This window comes from Electrophorus electricus, chromosome 26, assembly GCF_041902795.1.
Source record: "Electrophorus electricus isolate QZ-2024a chromosome 26, ASM4190279v1, whole genome shotgun sequence".
Lineage (NCBI taxonomy): Eukaryota > Metazoa > Chordata > Actinopteri > Gymnotiformes > Gymnotidae > Electrophorus > Electrophorus electricus.
Genome location: NC_137522.1, coordinates 3,062,738 through 3,087,043, shown reverse-complemented (window position 1 = coordinate 3,087,043; position 24,306 = coordinate 3,062,738). Strand labels below are relative to the sequence as shown.

General features: G+C 37.2%; 1 protein-coding gene across 2 annotated transcripts; it reads right to left on the bottom strand.

Annotated features, from left to right (window-relative positions):
* Positions 1-1,999: 1,999 nt before the first annotated feature.
* On the bottom strand, positions 2,000-20,089 carry egln1b (egl-9 family hypoxia-inducible factor 1b). Of its 2 annotated transcripts, XM_026997114.3 has the most exons (5): positions 18,954-20,083; positions 7,324-7,443; positions 3,670-3,806; positions 3,450-3,517; positions 2,000-3,116 (listed from the first exon to the last, which is right to left on the bottom strand). In XM_026997114.3, exons 1-5 carry the CDS (start codon positions 19,737-19,739, stop codon positions 3,061-3,063), a joined length of 1,167 nt encoding a protein of 388 aa, XP_026852915.1. In that variant the 5' UTR covers positions 19,740-20,083; the 3' UTR covers positions 2,000-3,060. The 2 variants fall into 2 exon arrangements, with proteins under 2 accessions (XP_026852915.1, XP_081564241.1); XM_081708115.1 differs by lacking the exon at positions 7,324-7,443 and having other exon boundaries at positions 18,954-20,089.
* Positions 20,090-24,306: the final 4,217 nt, after the last annotated feature.

Here is a 24,306-nt window from a genome sequence, read left to right as displayed (position 1 = left end):
TGTAATTCAAATCAGAAAAATCACAAATGGAAAACACATTAGGTTAACAGTGACAACCCAATCAGTGAATGTGTACGTACATTCCTTTATGAATATTTGAAGCGAGTACTTTCACTATCAGAGTAGCTAATCAGCCTTTTGCTAATAAACAATAAAGCTGACAGCAAACACATCTATAAAAATGCATAATCAAATATAAACAGAGGAATAAAAATGAAGGTGTGTTACAGATGTTAATGATCCTCTCTCTCCCTGTGAGCTCCTTCACCACTCACTTCTTAAAGTACTGACACCGCTCTCATAAAGATGCTGAAAATCCATCCATGCTGTTACTGTCTTATCTAAACATTTTACTCAGTTCAACATACTGTTCTTTCATTTATTCATTGACAATAACAATTCTGGAATCATGAAGTATATAGAACTGCATTTTATCAAAATTAGAAAAAAAAAACCAAAATCTGCCCAGTTAACCACTTTTGGCACAGAAACAGACATGTTTTGATATATTTCTATGAACTAATGCTACTTTATAACGTTTGTCCCAGGGCACACATGTATTTCCATCAGTCTGCTGGTGATGTTGCAGGTGAATAAATTCATTAAGGCCTTTCTCAGATGGGTGAGTGTGAGGAACAGGTGAGTAATCTCCTCCAGAAGAACTGTAAGTAAGCAATGTGCAATATATGCATGAGCTGTGAAACTGGGAAAATTCAGAGTTGTAGCACGAAGGACGAGAGGGTGAGGTTAAGGGTGTATGAGGGGTTGGTGCATGGATCCTTTAGGTCTGGAGGCTTGCTGGTCCTGTTTTTGGAGACAGAGCAGCAAACTCTATAGCAGAGGCTTCATGATTTGTCTTTGTTATACTCTGTGCTTGACAATTTCTACATTGCTGTACAACAATAGATGGAAGGGTGATGAATGGTCTCTGACCTGGGGCTCGTACTTTCAATCTGAATTTTGTGATCAGAGATGGAGATGGGATTGCACATAATTTTGCTGTACGGACTACAAAATTGTGGACAGAAAATGATCTGCCAGCATGCACACGAACCTAAAACCCCCAGGTCATAGCCAAATCGGCGTTTGCTCAGGGCTCCAAAATCAGATCTCAATCGCCATGTGTGAATAGTTCAAACACTCGGTCTAAGAAAAATATCTAGCATCTAGATATTGGGACCTGTCGGCGAGTCCAAAAATTTGCAGTGCGAAAAGTGCTGCGCCCAGCAGCAATCTGCAAGATTCCCGATTACATGACAGCAAGTTGTGCAGTGTGAACAACGATATGACGACTTTCAAAGTCGTGTAGTGTGTCCTTGCCAGTCTGTTTAGTCTGCTGCTTGATGCCTGTTCGCTACTTTAGAGCACATCTTAAAAAATATTTCAGTTGACATTCATTGACGCATTGGGCATTTCCACTTTAGAATTGCTTTAATTGTAATGGGCTGGTCTAGAAAAAAGTCTAGGGCTGAATGTATTTTTCATTCCAGCCCTGTTCTGAGTTGAACAGGAGTGAGCTGTAAAGCTCTGATTGACATGAGATCCACCATGTCCCTTGTTTGAGGGGAGTTGCTGATGAAATAATGAGAATAGCATGACTTAAGTATGGACTAAGATTAGATTAAAATGCCTTAATTATGGACTAGTTTGACTGGCACAGGGAAGACCAGACCAGTGCTGGACAGAAAGCAGTTGAATCAAGACAGAAGGCTCCGCTTAAGGTTCCTCTTCACGCCATCTTAGAGTACTTTGAGTTGTTCTATGGTCACTTAAACCTGATCATTAGATCTGGATTTCTGTAAAGCTTTGAGACAGCCAGTATTGTTCAAAGTCCAGGAAGAAAATAAAGGTGAACTAAACTAAATTAATCATCAGTGTTTAGCTACTTGTAAATAAAACAAAACATTGGCAGGTGGAGCAAAAAAATAGCATATAACCTATCAAAACATTTTCTCATTACTCTCAAAAAGTATAAGCAGTACAGTTAAATATTCTCCTGTTTACATTCAGAAATACTTTATTCATAAATGGTTGTTCTTTTATGGGAATCAATTCTAAATACATAGTGCATACTTATGCAAGTCTATATGATTTTTAAAAGCATTGTTATATTTTATCAATATTAATTTGAATGTATTTTGCAATTCCTGCTCACATTTGTTTCTATAAGCATGCCTGAAGATCATATAGACAAACTGTAACCGCAGAAATTGAAAGTTCTTGAGCTCAGAATAAGATAATGTTATACATTTTACACAGTTCAGGACAATCTCATGTTATACACATCAAATGACAACTTTGAGCTACAATTATGTAGACAGACATCACGGAGCTCAGAGCTTGTTTTTTTATTCAGATCTGCAGGACAAGTAGGATGTGGCAGTTTAGGTTTTGGACAAACATGAGACAATGTCTGCAACAACAGACAAATGTGGCATCACTGGCAAAGTCATTCCAGCAACCAGTGCAAGAAAGAGAGAAGAACATGCTCTGACACCTTTCATATAACCTGCAATGAACAGGTGCAAACACCTGCACTCTAAAGCAGCTGCAAAAAATAGCAATAACAGTAGCTATCCGAGTTAAACAAACACCTTATAATTTTAAGTAGCACGTGTGTACTCTGTCGTATACTAAGTGGACTGTACCTTTTTTTTTTCTTCTTTTATAGAGCATAAGCAAGCAAGTGATTATGAGTCCAACCATTTTTCTGCATGAAGCACAAACACACGTCCCTAAGTTTAAGTACTTTTTCCATACGCCTGCATGGGACAGCATTGTTTGTAGAGAAAAGCGCAGTGCTTGGTTAATGCACTGCCCCTACAGTTTAGGGCCATCACATTCAATGTCATTAGGAGAAGCCTGTGTACATGAATGTAAAATAGGAAAAAACAGCACAGCAATTTGTCTTCCCTGCGGTCATCCCAGAACTCTTCCGTTCTTTAACAGCAGGGAGCAACATTCCGGAGACTCACACCTCCGCCTTCCTCCTTGTCTTCATACATTAGGTAGGTTTGTCCACTCCTCATCCGTCAGGTGGGTTTTCCCACTCATCTTCTGTTAGCTTGGCTCAGATGGCTTGTTCAAATCCACCTTCACGCCCTTTTCTCCAGCACCTGCGCAAGAGAAAGAGAAATTAATGGAGATCTAAAACTGTAGCCTTCATCTTAAAGATACTCCATATATAATGTTCTCTATAACTTTCCAAATAAGAAAAACTTAAATTGAGAGATGTGGGGAGACAATATCCAGGAATAAGAACACGGATTCAAACATCTTAAAGCAACTGGTCCCTGGTCATATTTATGTCAGTCTCAGGTCAAATTTACAATTATGGCATTTGGCAGACATTTTCTCCTTTATCCTTACATTTGTATCAGGGTTTGGGCTATAGGGCAATGCACCTATCCATACATATTTATTAGCCTGACAGTACATGGATGTCTTACTGGTTAAGTACTTCTCTTTAGCCCGAGCACGTTCTTCAGCATCAAAATACCATACAGTAATAGCATACCTGCAGAGACACCAATAATGGACAGATAGTCATTACAACATCTTCACATAACACAGTTTTTTTTTTTTTATATTTTAGCACCTAATGATAAAATGATACAAATACACTGGTTTGTAGTGTTAGGGCATTCCTGTGGCAATAACCCCACTGACCGGGTGGTGTAGGCAGGCTGGACCTCATGTGGGTTCCGTCTGTCAGACCAAAAGAAAAGAAGTCTGTCTAACAGAGGCTCAATGTCAGCAAACTGGGCTTTGCCTTCTGGAAAGATTCTTAAAACGCCACCATGTTCCTATGGGGAAAGTTAAGAAGAAAAAGATTACGAGATTATGATATGCATTTAAGATTGTTTATTTTAACATTATGTAAAAAAGGCCTTGAATTCCAAAACAGTTGTAGCATGTTAGCACGAAGTATGCACATTACAATCATTACTATTACCTCACTCACACGCACGCTCACATTCAATACTATTACCTTACACACACATACTCACATTCATTACTATTACCCCCACCCACACACACACTCACATTCAATACTATTACCTCACACACACACACACACACACACACACACACACACACACACACACACACACACACACACACACACACACACACACACACACTACTATTGCCTCAAACACACACACGGGCCACATTCATTACTATTACCTCATACACACACACACGCTCATATTCATTACTACCACCTCACACATACTCATATTCATTACTATTACCTCACACACACCCACACACCCACATTCACTATTACCTCACACACACACACACACACACACACACACACACACACACACATTCATTACTATTACCTCAAACACACACACAGGCCACATTCATTACTACTACCTCATACACACACACACGCTCATATTCATTACTATTACCTCGCACATACTCATATTCATTCTTATTACCTCACACACACACACGCCCACATTCACTATTACATCACACACACACACACACACACACACACACACACACACACACACACACACACACACACACATTCATTACTATTACCTCAAACACACACGGGCCACATTCATTACTATTACCTCATACACACACACACGCTCATATTCATTACTATTACCTCACACATACTCATACTCATTACTATTACCTCACACACACACACACGCTCACATTCACTATTACCTCACACACACACACACACACTCATATTCATTACTATTACCTCACATACACACGCTCACATTCATTACTATTAGCTCACACACAAACAGACATTCTGAACATTAAAAAATGTGTCTATGCTAATATTAACGTTAATGGCAAAATGTATTAATTACCAGTGAAAGGGAAATGTTAAATGATATCTGAAATTCAAGTCAATAATTAACACCAATATCATGGAACACTGTTTTTGTTGCTACAACTCTATGACACATACAGTAATAATATACAACAGTAATAGCATTAGTTTTTCTTTTGTCAAGTGCAACTAGTGAGTATAAAAGCTGTCTTATAAAAGTGAGTATAAAATTGTGTTAAAGATTTTTGGCTGTGATTTTTTTAAGGTATGATGGAAAGAGGTTTATTTTGGTATAGGCAGCAGTGTGTATAAAGGCCTAAATTAATTTCTTACTCATGGTTATGCGACACCTTGACAATAATCCAATATATACGACTTACTTTCACTTGTTATTTAGCAAACTTCTCATCATGTTATGTTTAGTTATGTAACCTGGCTACATGTATTCATGTGATATCATATGATAGCTGTCCACAATACTGATGACTTATAGACCACAAACCTGAATCTGTTCTTTCATTTTAATTAAGTTCATCTGGCTTTCCTGTACACACAGTGAACATATACAAAGTATGTTTTTTATATATTAAAAATGTATATATTTACACATTTTGTTTTTGTGTGTGATCTGCGAATGATCATTTCTCCACATCCAAAAAAACGATAAGATGAAAAAACATATAATAAGCACAAATACATTAAGAGTAATGATTAAAAGATGGTTAAATATGCTGATTGAATAACTAGGCTATAAATGACTTCCAATAGAATATTTCTATTATGTGAAGTCAGTTGAAGTGTAATATCTTATGCAGGCTGGATAACTGAGCATATGATGTAGTGATATTGTATGCTCTGTGATTTCTATTCTTCATGATACCATGTAGTTTAGTGGCTTAGCTATATCCAGCAAAATTATTTCATGTCTTTGTGATCCAATCAAATCATTAAGGATAAGCTCAAGTTCTTCCTGCAACTGCCCAAATGTGTTGCTTCTCTCACAGTGAAGTCATTTTAGGTAAGAAAATGTGCTACAGTTTTTGTAAAAACAACAACAACAACAACAACAACAACAAAAACCCAAACAAAAAACACACCTGTTTGGTTATCTGTATCAGTACCACTATCACAATATCAGCCTGTTTTAGAATCACCCTGTCACATTATTTCCCTGCATCAGTATCACCCCAATATCAAATAAGCACCCAAAATTAAACTACAACTAAAGTGTTATTGGCACTTTCAGCTCACAAATTCCATATCTGTGCACCCCATATTAATGTTAAAAGTTTTTAGTGGTATTTTTCAGAAGTATTTGGGTAAAAAATATTAGGGTCTGCCCTAACACCATGCTGACTTCTCGGTAAAGCTAAAGACCACAGCACTTGGATATATCTGAATACCACAGCACTGGGGTTAGTGTTATGGTGTTAGTTCTGTAATTATGTCCAGTTGTGTGATCTGTCATTTTCAGGTTGCAACCACCAGCATTATGCGAAAATCAAGTACTTTCTTTGAGCTTCCGTAGTTTCCCTGCTGCAAGGACAAGGCATTCATCGATGGCAGTAATGGCAACAACACCTTGCAGAGACACCGTCTACAAACACCTTGCAGAGATGCCGTCTATAAACACCTCGCAGTAGCTCAATCTACAGGTTATGAAATCAAACTTGTTTAGCAGCATCATGCAGGGTTATCATACAGCATATTTTGGGCATATTTCTTAAGTGATAATATGCGGTTTTAGAGGGTTTTTTTTTTATTAAACACAGTTTTATTAAAAACTGCTGAAATCAATTTAGAAGTTTTTGCTTACTTCCACTAGACATAGCCACCAATGGGATCTACTTCACTCTCCTCAGCCCCAGCACTCTCTACCCATTCTTATAAAGCATGCACTTCTAAACCTTCAGAGACAATCAGACAGTTCACAGGCATGATATCCTCAGCCCAAACAAAACATTAAATCAGATATCTTGTGTCTCATCTATTTCCCCCATTCTTGCAACCATTCTCTGGAGATGTGCACAGCTGTGTGCACAATGACGTATGACAACTGCACTGTTACACGATGGCCACTTTCTGCTGACTGCAGGAATATACTACAGGGCAAAGACTGCTCAGTGCAGATCTGACTGCTTACACCTTCCAGATGGAAGACACTATGGTAATGGGTATTTGGTTTCAATAGCTGGCCATTATTATCCTTAACCATTTTATGAAATGTAGAGATTATCCTTACTGACAATAAGACTGTCCACATTTGTATTCATGTTAACAGCTGGAGCAAAACCCATGACCTCTGAACCCTTTCACACTAGATGCTGATTAATAAACTAATGATGATTTGGACCACAAATGTTTTTCTCCGACAACCCCTGATTCAGATCTCAGTAGATCATCTCTCTTCAAAAACATTAAACACTATTCTTACATACTTTTAAATGTCTGGAAAATTTCTAAATACCTTGAGATCCCTGTGACATGGTTAGTATTCCTACCTTGGCATTCCAGCCTTTATTTAAGTAATAAATGCATGTGACGCATCTTCCGTCGCCATTAGGATTGTCCACATGCCGCACATATCCAGTGCCGTTACCAGGGTAACAAGCCACCATTGCCTGGAAGGGGAAACAAAGAGGTGCTTTTAATCAGAACACACACCATGTCGGCAACGCTGCATACAATACTCTGTTGTTTTATTTTTAAAAAAGCAAAAGTACTAATGTTCAACCTAAAAACCATCAAAAAGAAAAATCGTGAATCTGTAAGAATCAGTGGACATTAGGTTGTTTTAGTTTTATAATCTATTTGGGTCATCAGGCTGCTGAAACAGTCCTGAAACGGGAGTTGTAACCCAGTCCTGAAACAGTGGTTCAAAAACAGTAAATACACCTTGTACTTATATTGCATAAATTGTTTTAGTCTTTTGGAGTGTTATATAACTGCATTGGCTTAACCCCAAGGGTGTTCTATAGCTCTGGGCACATATTCATGTATGTTCTTTAAATTAGAGGGGAAAAACATACAGCCTAGTCAAGAAAGACCAGTTTAGTTTAGTTGAATTTCCCAAAATGTTAACCCCATCCTCAAAATTGTAAAAGAAGCTCACACAACATGCACATTTAAATAAATGCAGACCACTCAGCTAAAATTTGAATACTTGTAGCTAGCTAGTTATTATAATTACACTGCCTGGTCAAATGGACCATGAGAGCAAGCATATGCAAGCAGATGGTCAGGTTATACAATAAATACAATGGCAAGGCTTCACAGAGAGCTGCATTTGTCATTATTTTCTGTTCAGCTCTTCACTGCACAGATCTATAAACATGCAAACATGCCCTCAGTCAGATACTATAGCCTAAAGTGGAATGAAATATATAAGAGAATCATACCTTTTCATTTAAGTTAAAAAGTACTATACAGACAAGCCGTAGTAGTGAAATATAATTTGGTGAGTGTGTGTTTTAAACTATGAATATGAACAAGTGCAAGAGGGAGAGAAATTGAAAGAGATTTAAAAAAGTGAGTAAATGGGGGAGGGTTGCAAGCCAGAACAAAAGGCTGTGGGCACGATCCTTTTCACTTAGGCTTGAGGTTCATAAGTGAGGAGACCCAACAGCAAAATCATTCAGTACCACTTTAAAGACAGCTGGCTGGTAGAGTGCATGAGCTGCACGCGTCAGAGGCGAGGCCTGGCATGCGCACCACTTGATCTGGCTGGAAAGAACCGGGTGAAAGGTGCCGCATTACATGTCATGATTACGCATGGGGTTTGCATAAGGCCCGCTGCTTTAACCCCACGCTAACATGGCCGCATTCACCTGAAATGCCACCGACAATGCAATGCACAGCACCGCTTTTTAAAAACAGGCATTTTAGTTCAAGATTTAGCAGTGTGTAAAGTTGCTGGTGATACACGTAACAGTAAGCAACATTCTTTTCTCTGCACAACTGCTGTGATTTTTTTAAACAAACCCAACTATTATGACATTTGCTGATAGCCAAAAGAATCACTTTTTGTAGCCAAAATTTTAACTCAAACTGTTGCATTAACTAATGCAAAAAGATGTGAGAAAAGAGTCCTCAGTTTCAACACAATTCATTTAAAAAGATAACTAATAACTTAATTTTAACCTGTAACCTTTCAATAATGTGTAGTCTCGCTAGTAGACAAAGGAAATTACTTAGAAAGTAACAAATTTTAGTACATAAAATCAACATATTTTATAGCCATACTTTCAATTTTATGGAGTGTAAGAATAGGAACATGTAACTAGCTAGCAAGAATACAGGCTACACTAGAAAGTCTAGGTACGTAACTTGTTAGTTAGTTCAGATTGCTAGTGTTATCCAGAAACTAAAAAATTCAGATAAACACCTAAATTGGGCTGGCACTTCAGGGGCCTATCTTGCAATACACGTTCAACTTACCCAGGTTTCCTAACCAAGTTTCAGCTTCACAAAACTTTAATGAGACTAACAACTGTGATGGTCAATCCAGCTCTATATATTTGAGCTATGTTTAATCCCTCTGCATGCACATTAAGTGTCGTATTTGTGGCAAACAGTCAATAATTGTGATGCACATTAAAATTAAAAGTTATAGTTTGTTGTTTTCCAACTTGTATATTGTCTCTATATAGTGGATTCAAATAAGTTTGTAACATTAAAAGTTGAGCTACCTTTACTTGACAGTGTTTAGCAGACACTTTTTTGCACAAACCTTCTGATTACTAATCTAGTACATTAACTGCTGAGCTACCCCTGCCCAGTAAATGAAATAAATATTGAGCTCATAAAGACTGCTCCCCAAACAGTTTTTACATAAGTACTGATAAAATCTTAGAGGATGTTTCTCAACATGCATTCTTGTGGATTCTCTTGATGTCATCTTCGATTTCATGGTCAATCCCAATATTCAAGTTCCCGCAATTGTTCTGGATCTGCCCCAAATATCAAGGATGTTAGTCGTTAGTTAACAAAAATAACATTTCATAGATGTAAAATCACTGTGATGGCATTCTAACTACATTTTAAGTTCTCTTATTTTATCTGCTATTGACCCCACCCACACCTTTAAAGTATAAAGTGTTTTTGTGACTCCAGAGGCTCCATTTAGCTGCCTAGTAGCAGCAAACAGCAGACTGCACTGGTTACTATACTAGGGCTAATAAATACGCACCAGCTACAATTACTGTAAATTTATGCCTTTCTCTAGTATATGTCCAGTTCTGGAATTAATTTCTGACTACTATGAATTTGATTTAAATCATGTGACTGCTTGTTGGCTGATTGGAAAATAGCTCAAAGAAGTTGGTCAAAATGACATTTACATTATTAAATTCAAATTAAAGTTATTTGCAAGAACAAATTTCTCAATAATCTTTTATTTGTTAATTAGCAACTGTGACCATAGCTTTTAAATTAAGCTAAACCACTGTTGGTTTATGAAAAATGTCTTCTGTCATGCAGCCTAACTTTGACTATAGCTAGACAATGTTCTCATCAGGATAGCTTTTAAGGAACTGTCTTCATAGAGTAACTTGAAATTTACATTCATTTTAAAATAGTGTGACAAACACTGCAAATACAGTACAGGCACACAAAAATAGTGATGTTCTTAAGTTATGAAAAAGTGCGGATTCCTGAGCATCATAAATTGTCCAAAATGTTTTCTGACTCATTTAACTTTGTACCATGTAAACCAAATCATTGTACAATAAAATGAACCAACTGCATCACACCACACAAATGGTGTCAAAGTACCCTTACAGATCTCTTAAATTATATTTTAATCTCAAGAACATATATCAAATCTTAAAGACAAAATATTTTATGTAATTATTTACTCAGAACTGCCTTCTGACCATTCTTCTCATTTCAGATCATTTGACACGTCTATATTTCAGACATGTGAAACTACATAAATTTAATGCATATTAAAACCAGTTAAAACTAAATTAGAAATAACTTAAATGAGCATTACTACTAGTCTAAATTGAATTATAAATGTATGTATATCTGAGATATTAACTAGTCAAAACCCCTGTATAGTTATATAAAATTACAATATCCATTTGCCAAAATTACGTTTTAACTGGACCTTTGCTAGTAAATGTTTTACTAATTTTTACTTTGTAAAAATATGTAAATTAATGGTAGTGTATTAATCAAAAATACAATTAGGACATTTCTTCATGGCATTATAACTATATTGTGAATTGGATTTTTTACCAGTGAAAATTTTGTCATGACTCAAATGTTTTGAGATTGAGCTATTTAAGAACATAATGGTTTCACATATATTCAAGTGCCCGTAACCCAGAGGTAAAGTGGTGGCAAACTCCAACCTTAGAAGATTTGAATTTTTAATTTTTTTTTACATATTACTGGCCTTACATTAGAAAATGAAAAAATGATTAGCCTTTATTTTCATGTTTCAGGAATCGGACTAATTCAGCACCCTTCTTGACTCTCCTGGTAGGTGATCACATGTCCTCCTTCGTGTGTGTGTGCTGTGTGACCAACATTTCTTTAGCCCTCAAGGCGCCTGCTGAACTGATATAAACCTTGGCTGCTGGAGCTCAGCCAGACAAGCTGGATTTGAATGCTTGTGCTACGTGCAGAGCGTGAGGCAGTTGTGCTTCTCTAGTAGCCTGACTCTGGCACCCACGCAGCTCTATACAGAACACCAGTAAACACATCTGCCAAGGACACATCACAGAATAGGGAAATGGGGGTGAACATCAATGGGTTCATATATCTCTAACACACACATACACAAACTGCAAATACTCATTTGATATCAAAACCATCTAACAGACAAAGAAAGCCTTTTACATTGTTTACATGTAGTGTTTAACCCTACATATCAAACACCCTTACACTTTAATGTATTTAGATTTTGTTCAGTACACCAGCCAGACAAGTTTATCAAACACGTTTTGGCAGGAACCTTCAGCACACTAGCTCAAGAATATAATGGCAAAAAAGTATGCATTTCTAGAAAATCTGACATCCACCTACAGGGTGTGGGCAGTTTCTTTCTTTTTTTTTTTAAATTAATATGAAAATGGAAACTCACAAGTTGCACACATCACAACCATAACAGTGAACTACATAACCCCAACAAACCTATGCCCAGGGAACTACCTTACTGTAGCAAAATAACCTAATCCCAGCAAACTACCTAAACATCGAAAATTACATAACCCCAGCAAACTACCTATCCCCAGTGAACTACCTAACATCAGCAAATTACCTAACCCTAATGAAATACCTAGCCTCAGCAAACTACCTAAAGGAGTACAAAGGCCATTACTGAAACTCAGGCTTTTTATCCTTTGAAAAAATAAGTACTTTACTAGATTATTTACTTTCAAGATACTTTTGCTGTAACCCATGAATGTCCCTCTGGAATTGACAAACCGATCAAATGATCTGAATCGTGCTGGAACAAGATCCTGTTATTTATGAGGTTCCAGCACCTCTGTGTCTGCGTTATTTCTGTGGTTCCAGCAACTCTGTGTCTGCGTTATTTCTGTGGTTTTTGTACTTTTGCTTGCTAGTCTAATGACATAATATAAGTAATAAACTAAATATAAGTAATACATGATCTTATTTGTGTGTGATCTTATTTGCTTCCTTTCCTAAACTCAAATGCTCATTTTCTTTGGTAACTACAGTCCTAGTGTAATCAGGACATCAGTCACGTTTTGCGTGCTCATGGATCAGAAGGGCTAGCCGATGGTGAGGTTTGAAAAAAAAAATGTATTCACTTTATATGCTTTAAAGGGCATAATGTAGTTTTATAAGACACCACGTTATAAAAGAAAATGCTTGGAATTGAACATATATTGCGTGGATTAACACACTGTAAATGTTTATTTGACAGACCCCTCACTGTACTGCTGTCATCACGTTAACGCTGGGTCTTCTGAACGTGAAGGGTGGAGTACTAGATACACTTGTTTCTGTTCACCCTGCCCACTTACTGGATCACCCCCTGTTACCTCATGTTTTACAAATTAAGCCCAGGCTCAATTAAGCTCTGGCTTTTTACAAGCAAAGTATTTTAGGACCTCTTATAATTATATAATTGAAGAAAATGACCATTTTTAACAGGAAATTAAATAAGACATGTTTAACATTACATTAATTTACACAGTTAAAGTTAAACCAAATAATTTAAAGTTCATTTATAGTTCACAGGACCCTCTTTCAGTGTAGTTATAAATACATAAATATAACAACTTTACATCTCTTCAGTTACATGAAGTATTAATTTTGCTTTGAAAAGTGCTGGGGATAATAATATGGACCAGGTGTTGCATTCAAATTAGCTCAACTTTGCGGCCCCTTTGAGAAATCAAGTCCTTGTGCACCTGCCTTCACTGAAGCCAGAGCTAAGATTTAAAGGAGGAGGATAGTGAAAGATTTTGTCAAGCCTATTTGTTTAAAATATATTTGTAGTACAATTATTTTCTATTTATTTTGTTTTTAAAAAAACATTTGCTTAATTTCATGCCAGTTGCGCTACATTTATCTCAGCACTGTGTGACAAAACATAAGCATGCACATTTTCTGATTGCGTTATTGGGATTATGTTATGTTTTAAAACACACACACACACACACACACACACACACACACACACACACACACACACACACACACACATATATATATATATATATATATATATATATATATATATATATATATATAGATAGATATATAGATATATATATATAGATATATATATATAGATATAGATATATTATTGACTAAAACAAGTATATTATTATGAGTTTTGTCAAGAGCTGGGAACAGCATGAAATGTGATGTAGATGTAAGCCTCAGTTCTCATAAACTATATATATAACAAGTAATAGTACTTTAATTTTGATATGCAAATGCATTTAAAAGTACTTTTTTACTTTAAATGAAGCACAAATATAAGACTTCCACTTTACTCAAGTAATGGACCATAATGGGTATTTCTTTTGTGCACCAAGAATCTTTTACTTCTTTAAAATGAGTTGTTGCTGGTGTTGATAGTGAATATTCTCTGTCAAGATATCTAACTAGCTAATGTAATCTTAACTCACCAACACTTATCTCACATGGATTAACTTTAGTCATGAACTTGGAAATCCCATTAGCTAGATTTTTGTTCTTTTTATCAACAACCTCCTGGATGTCAGTTTTACTGTTTTAAGCAAACAATAAACAGCTTTTCCTAAAGCAGACTTGACAACTAACCAGAGATGTGGTTCTATGGAATGTGATCTGATTCTATAGACTATTGCAAATTTGCCCTCAGTTTGGTACCTGACTGTCTTCAGTTTACGCATTAATATCTTTCTTTTCTGTCACTTGAATCTTTCCTTATGATATAGCAAACACTGAATATAAAGCAAACAAGTTCCAATAAAAATATATCTTCAGTGAAAAATATATCAATGTTTTCTGCACATTTTTGAGCTGTTATTGTTATACTTATGCAGGTCATTGAAAAAGTTGCATAGAATTTTAGAACTATGAATTTTAACAGAAAATCTCTGCAATGGCATCAGGTCCTGAGCAATTTAAGCCCTCTAGGCACTCAATATTTTAGACTTTCTAAACGTCACTCCTTTTGCAGCTGCTTCACTGAAAGAAGTAGAGAATGTGAATAGGAAATCTTTTCATAGCATGTCCATTTGTAATAATGATATTTTCATTCAGTCTAAAGCTTCCCACATCAGCAGTAACACTAAAACCAGGATCTGTCCATTAATCGCGTATTTATATGCAAAGATTTTTCTAATTATAGTTTAAGAGAATTCTAGGCCTTATTTCTGCCCCTATCATTTCCAATATCAAAATTAGTTTAAAACAGTTTCCAAGGCAACACTGAATGATGAAAGAAAGGAAAAGAATTAAGCGTGTGTGTTAACTTCCAAGGATTAGAATCCAGCATCGCTGCGGCTTCCCTTAAAATCTTGGCTGCTGACTTTGCCATTGAAATGTAGGAGTAGATTCAGGCTGCAGACGTGCAGGCTGCAGACGTGCAGGCAGGCTGCAGACATGCAGGCAGGCAATTTCAGGGGCCGTTCAGCAGTATTTGCTCCACCCACTACTAATTAACATTGTTTGCACACAAATCAGCTTGAAATGAAAGTGTGAAAGGAGAAGCAAAACAGCATCAGATAGAGCCAGTCTCTCTCTCTCTCTCTCTCTCTTTTTTTTTTTTTTACACCTTTAGCATTGTACTTGGTGAAAATTGAATCACTTTGCTATGGATTTATCTGCTTTTTGTTGTTATTTGAATGTTGTCAGATATGCAGCCTTTCACTATGAAAAAGAAAATACCCAGCATAAACAGACCCAAATTTCTATTTGTTATACTAATAATGACTCACATGGATCTCACATGACTCTCCAATTACTTCCTAGTAGTTCCTCATCATTGCATTAATAGTACTAGATGGGTGAATATGTACTTTCAACTCTATTCTGTCTCACATACCAAAATATACGAAAGTCTGGATGAGTCTGACAGCTCCTTTAATCAAAGTTAATCACATCTGGGTATTCCATCACGAATCATACAGCCTTACAGAGACAATTTCCCACTGTGTGCATGCTTGCTTGTTAGGAATTCCATGACTATGCAAAAGAAAATCTAAAAAAAAGAATAGTGACATACATAAAAGAACACTGTAAAAACAATGATTCTTCACAATGTGTCACTTACGTCTACTGGAAACCTGTTAAAAAATGGGATTTTCCACATATAAAGTACCAAAGCCAAACGCATAAAAAGGTTGCAGTCCATTTCATTGTGCATTTAGACAATTATTTCATGCAGTCTGTGATTCAAGACTGAACTATAGCTGTATAATTTGTGCCATTTGCTCCCGTTCCCATCAGTCACTCTCTGTCCCCTGTTATTATGCAGTGTACTGTACCAGTCAGCCGGGCATCTTCTTGTGACTTGGCAGAGTTCAGAGAAATGCTCAGTAGTTCTAAAACTTTCCACTCTCCTCAAACTATGTCAAGGAAGAAATTTAACATTTACACCTTGTAAATTTTACATTAAAACAATAAGGAATTAAATGCTTGTTACAGCTTTACTACAGCATACTTAAACAGCAGATACTGGTGTGAATGTGCATGTAGCAGGGCACATCTAAGCTATTTCACAGTTCCGTTACCCATCTTTAGAACAGAATTCTAATTCCATGTCCTACGCAAATCTTATTTAAATTTGTGATTCAAAAATCAGAGGAGGTCGGGTCTTGTAAATGACAGTGATACATTTTTAAATCAACAGAAAAGTAGCCCAGAAAGAAGAAACTTTTTTTTTTCTAAAGAGTCCTAACTTCAGCCCCACTGAAATTACCTGAAACACTTTGTTTAAATAAGACACACCGAACATACATGTGAACTGAAACATATATCGAGAAATGGGCCAAAATACTGCACCTGCTGCACAGGACTGAGCAGTAGCTGCAGAGCAACATCTGTGAAGGTTACTGCCAATAAAAGGTGTTTCCACTAATTGTTAAATATAAGGGTTTACATTCTTTTTCCATCAATGTCTAAAAATTGTTAAGTCCGACTTACTTACTGTTGCGAGGATAAGATTGTATTTCATGAGAAAATTCATGCAAAAAGATCATTCCAGACTACATCTCACAACTAGACAGGTCAGGCCTGAGGCAGTTTTGAAAAGCAGCTCAATACTTATTTTGCTATAAACATTCATTATATTTGCCATTTTATTCATTTTTTAAAAAATGGATTGTAAATGGTTAATGGTTATTAGAAGTAACACCCATGTCTTATTAAGGCTTTTCAAGTCACCTTACTTGAGCTTTGATTCTTCCAGTTTTGTTGAAGTTTTATCTACATTTTTGGACTAAAGCGATTTGAAAATTTGAAAGGTAGAAAACATGATAAATAAAACAGAGTTACAGGTACAGTAACCTCATTATAACATGATAAATAAACAGTTATAATGAGGTTACTGTAAAAGTATTGTAACTGCTGGCAGCTTTCACTAACCTTAACTTGACAATATTTTGCATGAATTTGCTCTGTCTAGCTGATTTATATCTCCTCTGCACCATCATCATTTCTAGGCAGGTCAACAAATACCGTTTTCCGGGTGCTGAAATTTCCAAGTTTGATAGAATGCTTTGGAAAATGTGAATATTCAATACCTTTTTGATACAATGATAAAAAACAGCTGCCATCTGATAGGGCAGTCTAGCTTACTTTTTTAGGTGACAGTATTGGTGATTGGAGATAAATAAAAGGTTGCTACTATGAGGTGGTTGATAGGTAGTTTGGATAGGAGTTGATTGGCAGTGTTGTGGATGCAGCTTCTTGACAGCACATGGTGCTTCTCCATTATTCGAAGCCATATCTCATTCTGCAGTAAGGATAAACTGCACTATAGATGCTCAGAGGCAAGTTCTTCACAATATTTGGCTAACTCCAGTGCCTAGCTAGCTGCAAGGTAATGCAAGCAAACAAGCAAAACACCATAAAAACATTAAGACAAACACAAGAAATTAGCTAGATGGATGTTGTGCTAACTAGCTAATGTTTATTCTGTTTGTGTTTTAAAATATGGGGGTCATGAAGCGGATACCCTACCCCACATCCTGACTTTATAAGCAAACACTCCAAACTTCATTTATGAACCTTATCAAGTCAAGTAAGGACTTCATCATAGGACAACTTCATCCACTCATATATGTATACACGGTCAAATGATTGGATACACTTGCCTGTATCCATTTTTGTCTTTGCACTGAAATGTTTTTACTTGCTGTATACAGCCATGCTATCTTTAGCAAGCTAAAAGTCTCAACAGTAGCACAGTGAGAAAAAGAAGATATGTGGAGTGTGTGTGTATGTGTGTGCGCGTGTACTATAATCCATGTGAGTCAATTTCTCAAAAGTAAAAGTGATTAAAAAAATATACATGTGACGCAAACAGAAATATAGAACATAAGTTTTAGTTCATTTCAAATTTTCACAAATAGTAAAAGTGCTTCTCTGCCATTACTCCCTGGAGTCTCCTTCAGATGTGCATCACGTGTTTACTGTGATATACATCCAACACTAACTGAACAGATTCAGAGTTCACAACCCTGAACTTCTCAACATGGGCAAAACTTCACCCCTTAGTGATGGCTCAGCTCAAGAATATTCATACTATTGCTTGGTAACACCCTTTTATTGGGTCAAAATGTCTCTATAAGGAATAAGCAATCACTGTTCTAATAATAATAATAATAATAATAATAATAAATCAATCATTTTAATAGTTTACCAGTTAGGATAAAAATTAAAATCAAATCACCAAATTGTCACCACTGTATAGCAGTTAGGTGACACAAACTAGATGTGGTAATAGATAAGAGTATATTACCATAAAAAAGTTATCATCATCACTTGCAGTGGGCTACACTACTGTATAGAATTCAAAAAGGTCTAACTTTAGTCAATGATCCAATGACATGTTTGTATTTTTTTGTAAATTGATACACAAAGTTGATTCACAAAGTGCTCATACACATTGTGAGAGCCAAGAGTCTGTTTTATTTATTTATTTATTTATTTATTTATTTATTTATATACACTAAAATCATCCTTTCAAAAATAAAAATAATGAACTCAGCTTAGTGAAATTTGTTAAATGAAGCCTTTCTAAATCTATTATGCAAAGACAGACCTACCATATGCTATTACTGTATAGTAATATATTCATTACACCATTTCACTCAAGAAAATGTATTCACATTTTATTCTTCTATTTATTTATATATCTACATTATTTTACATATTTTTAATCTGTTTTTATCTCTTGGAAAAGACCCTTAGTTTCTGTGAGAACTTTGCAGTTTCATATTATATCGCGCGGACATGTTAAATATATTTATAATGTTGTCTATTACATTTCCCCGGGTGTTTTGATGATTTTTTAAAATTGGTTCGGTTATATAAACAAGTTATAGTTTCATTAAAAAATACAAAAGCAAATATGGGGGTGCATGTTCGATCATCACTGTGAAAAAGAAAAGAAAAACTTGTTTGGTAAAGAGAAGAGTGCCAGGATACTTACTTTCGTCCTTCCGTTTATTCTGTAGTTGCCCAGTTTACCATTACAGTGTCGGACAAGATCGTCCATGCGACTCAACAGAACCGCAATCATCTCGCATCCAGGCTCTTTCCCCTCGATCCAAGTGATCTCATCGCCTCTTATGTCTTTAGTGGAATCACTTCTTTGACTGACCAACTGTCCATCGGTAAACTCCCCGGTTAAATACAGGGCACGGACCTCTTCCACGATACGGAGCCCAAGGTCCTCTCCGAGGAAGTTGTCCACAACGCATATGCCATGCTTGTTCATGCACGGTACGATATAATCGGTGGCCAGTTTTTGTGGGGAGGATCGCGTTTGTCCGTTTGCTTTTTTGTCAGAAATGCCGTCCCCGGTTTTCACGTTGTCACATACATTTTTAGCGTCAGGCATAGGCTTGATCAAGTCTTTCGTGCCTCCTGCGTCCGACGGCGGTGCGGCGAGCCCCGCCGGAGCGGATCTGCGCGGGGCCGTGGGGCTTGTTTTCTCGCTGTTCTTGCGGAGTATCCGCTGCGCCTCCGCGTCCTTCCTGGCGTTGTCTCGGCCACTCTGCGGCGGGTCCGTCGGCGGTGGGCGCGGGGTTTTTTCGGCCTCTCTGCAGACCTGCTTGTGTTTCTTCCAGTCCTGCCTCTGGTGCTCCTTGCTGCAGTAGAAAGAGCTGCGGCATCGGCCACACTTCATCAGGTTCTCCATCTTCCCGCACAGCTCGCAATACTGCCGGTCTCGGTCCAGATCGGCCGTGGCACCCTCTCCCAGATGCCTCTCCATGGCGCGGCAGACCACCGGGCCCTAGATCCTCCGCTGCGCCCTCCTCGCCACACCACGCAAGTTTGAAAGTCGGGAAAGCGAAATCCAAGTTGACGGCGTTTCCTCACGCTTGGCGCTCGATTTCATCGCAGTCGCCCCGAGGGACCTTTTCACCGGAGTTTTAAAAAGTAAAAAAAAAATAAGTGACCCTGGCGTTTCTGCCTTTTCATTATTTATTTTTTTCCAGCGAGTTCCCACAGGTTTCGCTGCTCGCCCTGCGCGGACACATGGCGCCGGCGTTCCTCTCTTCTCATAACTCCCCACACGTCCGCCTCGGCCCAGCCCCGTGACGTCACTCCGCTCCGCCGCGCAACTTTGCAGGGTTTTGAACCTCCTACAGCCTCTTGGTATGACACCATCGCGTTTAATACCCACCCCCCCCAAACGTTTACAATAAAGACGATGCAAAATCTTTGTATTGGACTATTTTTACCGTGATCCAATTCAAATGATATAATAATAATAATAATAATAATAATAATAATAATAATAATAATGTGTTACCTAAGGGGTTAGAGTTATTAAAGTGTCATTACAGTGTCATTAAAGTAATAATGAAACCGGCAAATGAATATTAATTGTAATCGAGCACATTAACATTAAATGGAATTACACAGTTTACATCACATTTGTTTGTTTGGGGTTGAACTAATGAAATTTCACCAAGGCTACTGATGTTATATTAACAGTGGGATTGGGGGGACATGATATTGCATTGGTTTTGCATTTAATGTGAACGTTAACTATTAACTATTAACTATATTTAACTATAATTAATATGTATTAATAGACTACTAATTAATGTCATTAATACACAGGTCTTGATGGTCAGAGCTCAAGTTTATCTCCTGGCAGACTGGGGTTTGAGTCCTGGTTAATGTGGCTGCCTTCAGCCTTGGTTACACATGGCATCAGAATTGGGATGGCATCAAGGTCATTGGCAGTTTGCCCCACGTTGATGAACCTACACGTGGTGTGAGGTGCTGTGTAGCCTAGTGTGAGGAACCCTGTTGAGGGGCATGGGCGTAGCCCTGATGGAAAGGGCAGTTGTGTGTGGAGGGACACGCGGACAGTGTCACACGCAGGGGACACTCCCCGGAGGTGGAGGCACTGTGACGGAGGCCGTCACTCTCCTAAGGGGAGGTTAAAAGGTTAAATGACAACTCTGGTGGTCTTTGGTCTGGGGATTAGAACTCACATTTACCTTCTTTGGTCCTGGGTAGTTTAAGCCTTCAGCCTTTGTTACAAACACCCATGCATGGCCCACTACAAATATTACTCTTAAAGCAGTAATTCATCAAACAATTATATTTGCACTGTTCCCCTAACCTAAATCTAGTCAAGAGTTCAAAAGTCAAAAATAAGTGACCCTTATGTTTCCACAGGTTTACTGTTCGCTCTATACAGGCAAATGGCATTGGTGTTTTTCTCTTTTAATAACTCTTCACACATCCGCTATTAGAGTCTTAGGTTAGGTTTAGGATTAACATTATGGGGATTATCTCTATTAGACAACCACAAGGAGAAGTTTCATCTACCACTTAACAATATACAAACTTCATGGGCCCAATTTAAAACATTATAATTAAGCAAGCAAATAGCATAAACAAACAAGTGTAACACAAAGCAATCAAATAAATTCATATACACATACAAAACATAGTATACGTGTAGAAAGTTCACTCTTCTGTGCTGCTTGGATTGATTTAGCGTAAAGTCTTTAATAGCAAATATGAATCTTAATTATAATCTAAAATGTAAAAATGATAATATAAAAAGTATAAGCAAAATATAAAAATAAATACACACTTATAAACATACATGTTGAGAAACTATGCATATGAGGTGGACAGGTTCAGATTATAAAAGTAAGCTCTGTTGTGATTTTGTTTTAATAATTAATGCCACCTACTGGTTTGAGCCAGTCAGAGTATGTTAGTGGAGGGGCAATTCCTCACTCAAAGAAATACTTCCACACTTGCTCCCCACATACACAAAAGAAAATCCACTCAATGTCCACTCCTGTAGTTGTATGCTGGGAAACGAGTGTCAAAAATACCATCATTTACATTTTGCCCTATGATAGGATGTCAAATGCATTTAGAAATGTAGCACAAACTTTGCTGCGCAGAATGAAATGCATGTCAACTTGTGTGTGTGTGTGTGTGTGTGTGTGTGTGTGTGTGTGTGTGTGTGTGTGTGTGTGTGTGTGTGTGTGTGTGTGTGTGTGTGTGTGTGTGTGTATATATATATATATATATATATATATATATATATATATATATATATATATATATATATATATATATATATATATATATATATATATATATATATATATTACACACACACACACCCACCCACATACCGCCTGGCCACAAAAAAGGTCACCACCTGGATTTAACTAAGCAAATAGGTAAGAGCTTCCCATTGGATAATTACTGCATGGGTGATTGTTCCAGCTGGCAACAAGTTATTTAACCCTAACTGATGCAGTGAGTAGCTTCTCATTTGTTAAACAACCATGTCAAAAGACACATCCTATGGTTGTGGAAAAGATGTTAATCTGTTTCAGAAGGGTCAAATTATTGGCATGCATCAAGCAGAGAAAACATCTAAGGAGATTGCTGAAACTACTAAAACAGGGTTAAGAACTGTCCCATGCATTATTAAAAAGAGGAAGCACAGTGGAGAAACATCATCTTCAAGGAAGGAATGTGGTCAGAAAAAAATCTTGAATGATTGTGATCGGCGATCACTTAAACGTGTGGTGAAATTAAATCATAGAAAAACAACAGTAAAACTCAGGGATATGTTTAATAGTGAAAGTAAGAAAATGTCCACACACACAATGTAAAGGAAAATCAAGGCATTGGGACTAAAGAGCTGTATAGCCTTAAGAAAACCACTTGTCAGTGAGGCAAACCGGCAAAAATGGCTTCAATTTGCTAGGGAGCATAAAGATTGGACTCTGGAGCAATGGAAGAAGGTCATGTGGTCTGATGAGTCCAGATTTACCCTGTTCCAGAGTGATTGGCCCATCAAGGTAAGAAGATAGGCGGCTGACGTGATGCACCAATCATACCTAGTGCCTACCGTACAGGCCTGTGGCAGCAGTGTTATGATCTGGGGTTGCTGCAGTTGGTCAGGTGTAGGTTTAGCAACATTATGTGCCCAAGGAATGAGGTCAGCTAACTACCTGAATATACTGAACAACCAGGTTATTCCATCAATGGATTTTTTCTTCCCTGATGGCACAGGCATATTCCAAGATGACAATGACAGGATTAATTGGGCTCAAATTGTGAAAGAGTGGTTCAGGGAGTAAGAGACATAATTTTCACACATGGATTGGCCACCACAGAGTCCAGAACTGAACCTTATTGAGAATCTTTGGGATGTGCTTGAGAAGACTTTGCGCAGTGGTGCAAATCTCCCATCATCAATACAAGATCTTGGGGAAAAATTAATGCAACTCTGGACAGAAATAAATGTTGTGACATTGCAGAAGCTTGTGGAAACGATGCCACAGCGAATGCATGCCATAATCAAAGCTAAAGGTGTTTCAATTAAATATTATTAGAGTGTGTGACCTTTTGTTTTGGCCAGGCAGTGTATGATATATATATATATATATATATATATATATATATATATATATATATATATATATATATATATATACATACATACACACACGCACACATATATATATACACACACACACACACACACACACACACACTGACTATTTTATATCTAATTATTTTAGATACACATAAGCAATATATTTGCAAGGCAGTCAGCGGAGGTGTGTTTGATTAGCAGCTAGTGTAAATGTGAGAGTCTGTCTAAAGAGTAATGATGTCAACCATACCTATAGAAGCACCTTTTGATGAGGACACAACTGTAAATCTGGGATTTAAGATTATAAGAATGGCAGTACAGTACAAAAAAAAAAAGTAGAGTGAACAAATGAAATACTGATAGATCTCCTACATCCACTGACATTTTACACCACTACAAAGGCAAATTCTATCCAATATATGTTGTGTCCGCCTGTATGTCTGTATTCTGTGTTCCAGGTTTTGCCTTTGACTTTCTGGTAGCCCCATTCCGATCCACACCAGGTTTTCCGGTGAGCAGAGGACAATATAAAAGGAAGAGGAAGAGACAAATGGCTCGGCTTAGGGCTCATCGGAGAAGAGTTTGGTGTTGCTGCACTTTGAGCTTGTATTTGCTAGATTTTGTGTGCATGACTTTGGATTTGCTCCTTGATTTACAGATTTGTGGATTTGCACACCTTGATTTACGATTTGTTTTGCCCCTTGTTTGTTTGTTCAGTGTAGTCATTGTTTGTTTATTTTTGTTAGTTTAGTCAGTCATCTTTTTGTTTCTAGTGTGGTTTTTGTTTGTTGTGTTGGCCTTGGTCACTCCTGATGCAATTGCACCAGTTTCTTATTTTTGAACACCAAAACTTGTAAATACACTTGATCTTTGCTTTAAACTCTACTGTTTGGTTATTCAT

What these genes read in the sequence shown, in the direction of transcription:
- egln1b (XM_026997114.3), bottom strand. Translation starts at nt 19,739, where the DNA reads ATGGAGAGGCATCTGGGAGAGGGTGCCACGGCCGATCTGGACCGAGAC. An exon ending in CAGCCTGCCTACACCACCCG is followed by an intron (nt 3,518 to 3,669) that starts GTCAGTGGGGTT and finishes GTGTCTCTGCAG; the next exon opens with GTATGCTATTACTGTATGGT. An exon ending in TAAAGAGAAGTACTTAACCA is followed by an intron (nt 3,117 to 3,449) that starts GTAAGACATCCA and finishes TCTCTTGCGCAG; the next exon opens with GTGCTGGAGAAAAGGGCGTG.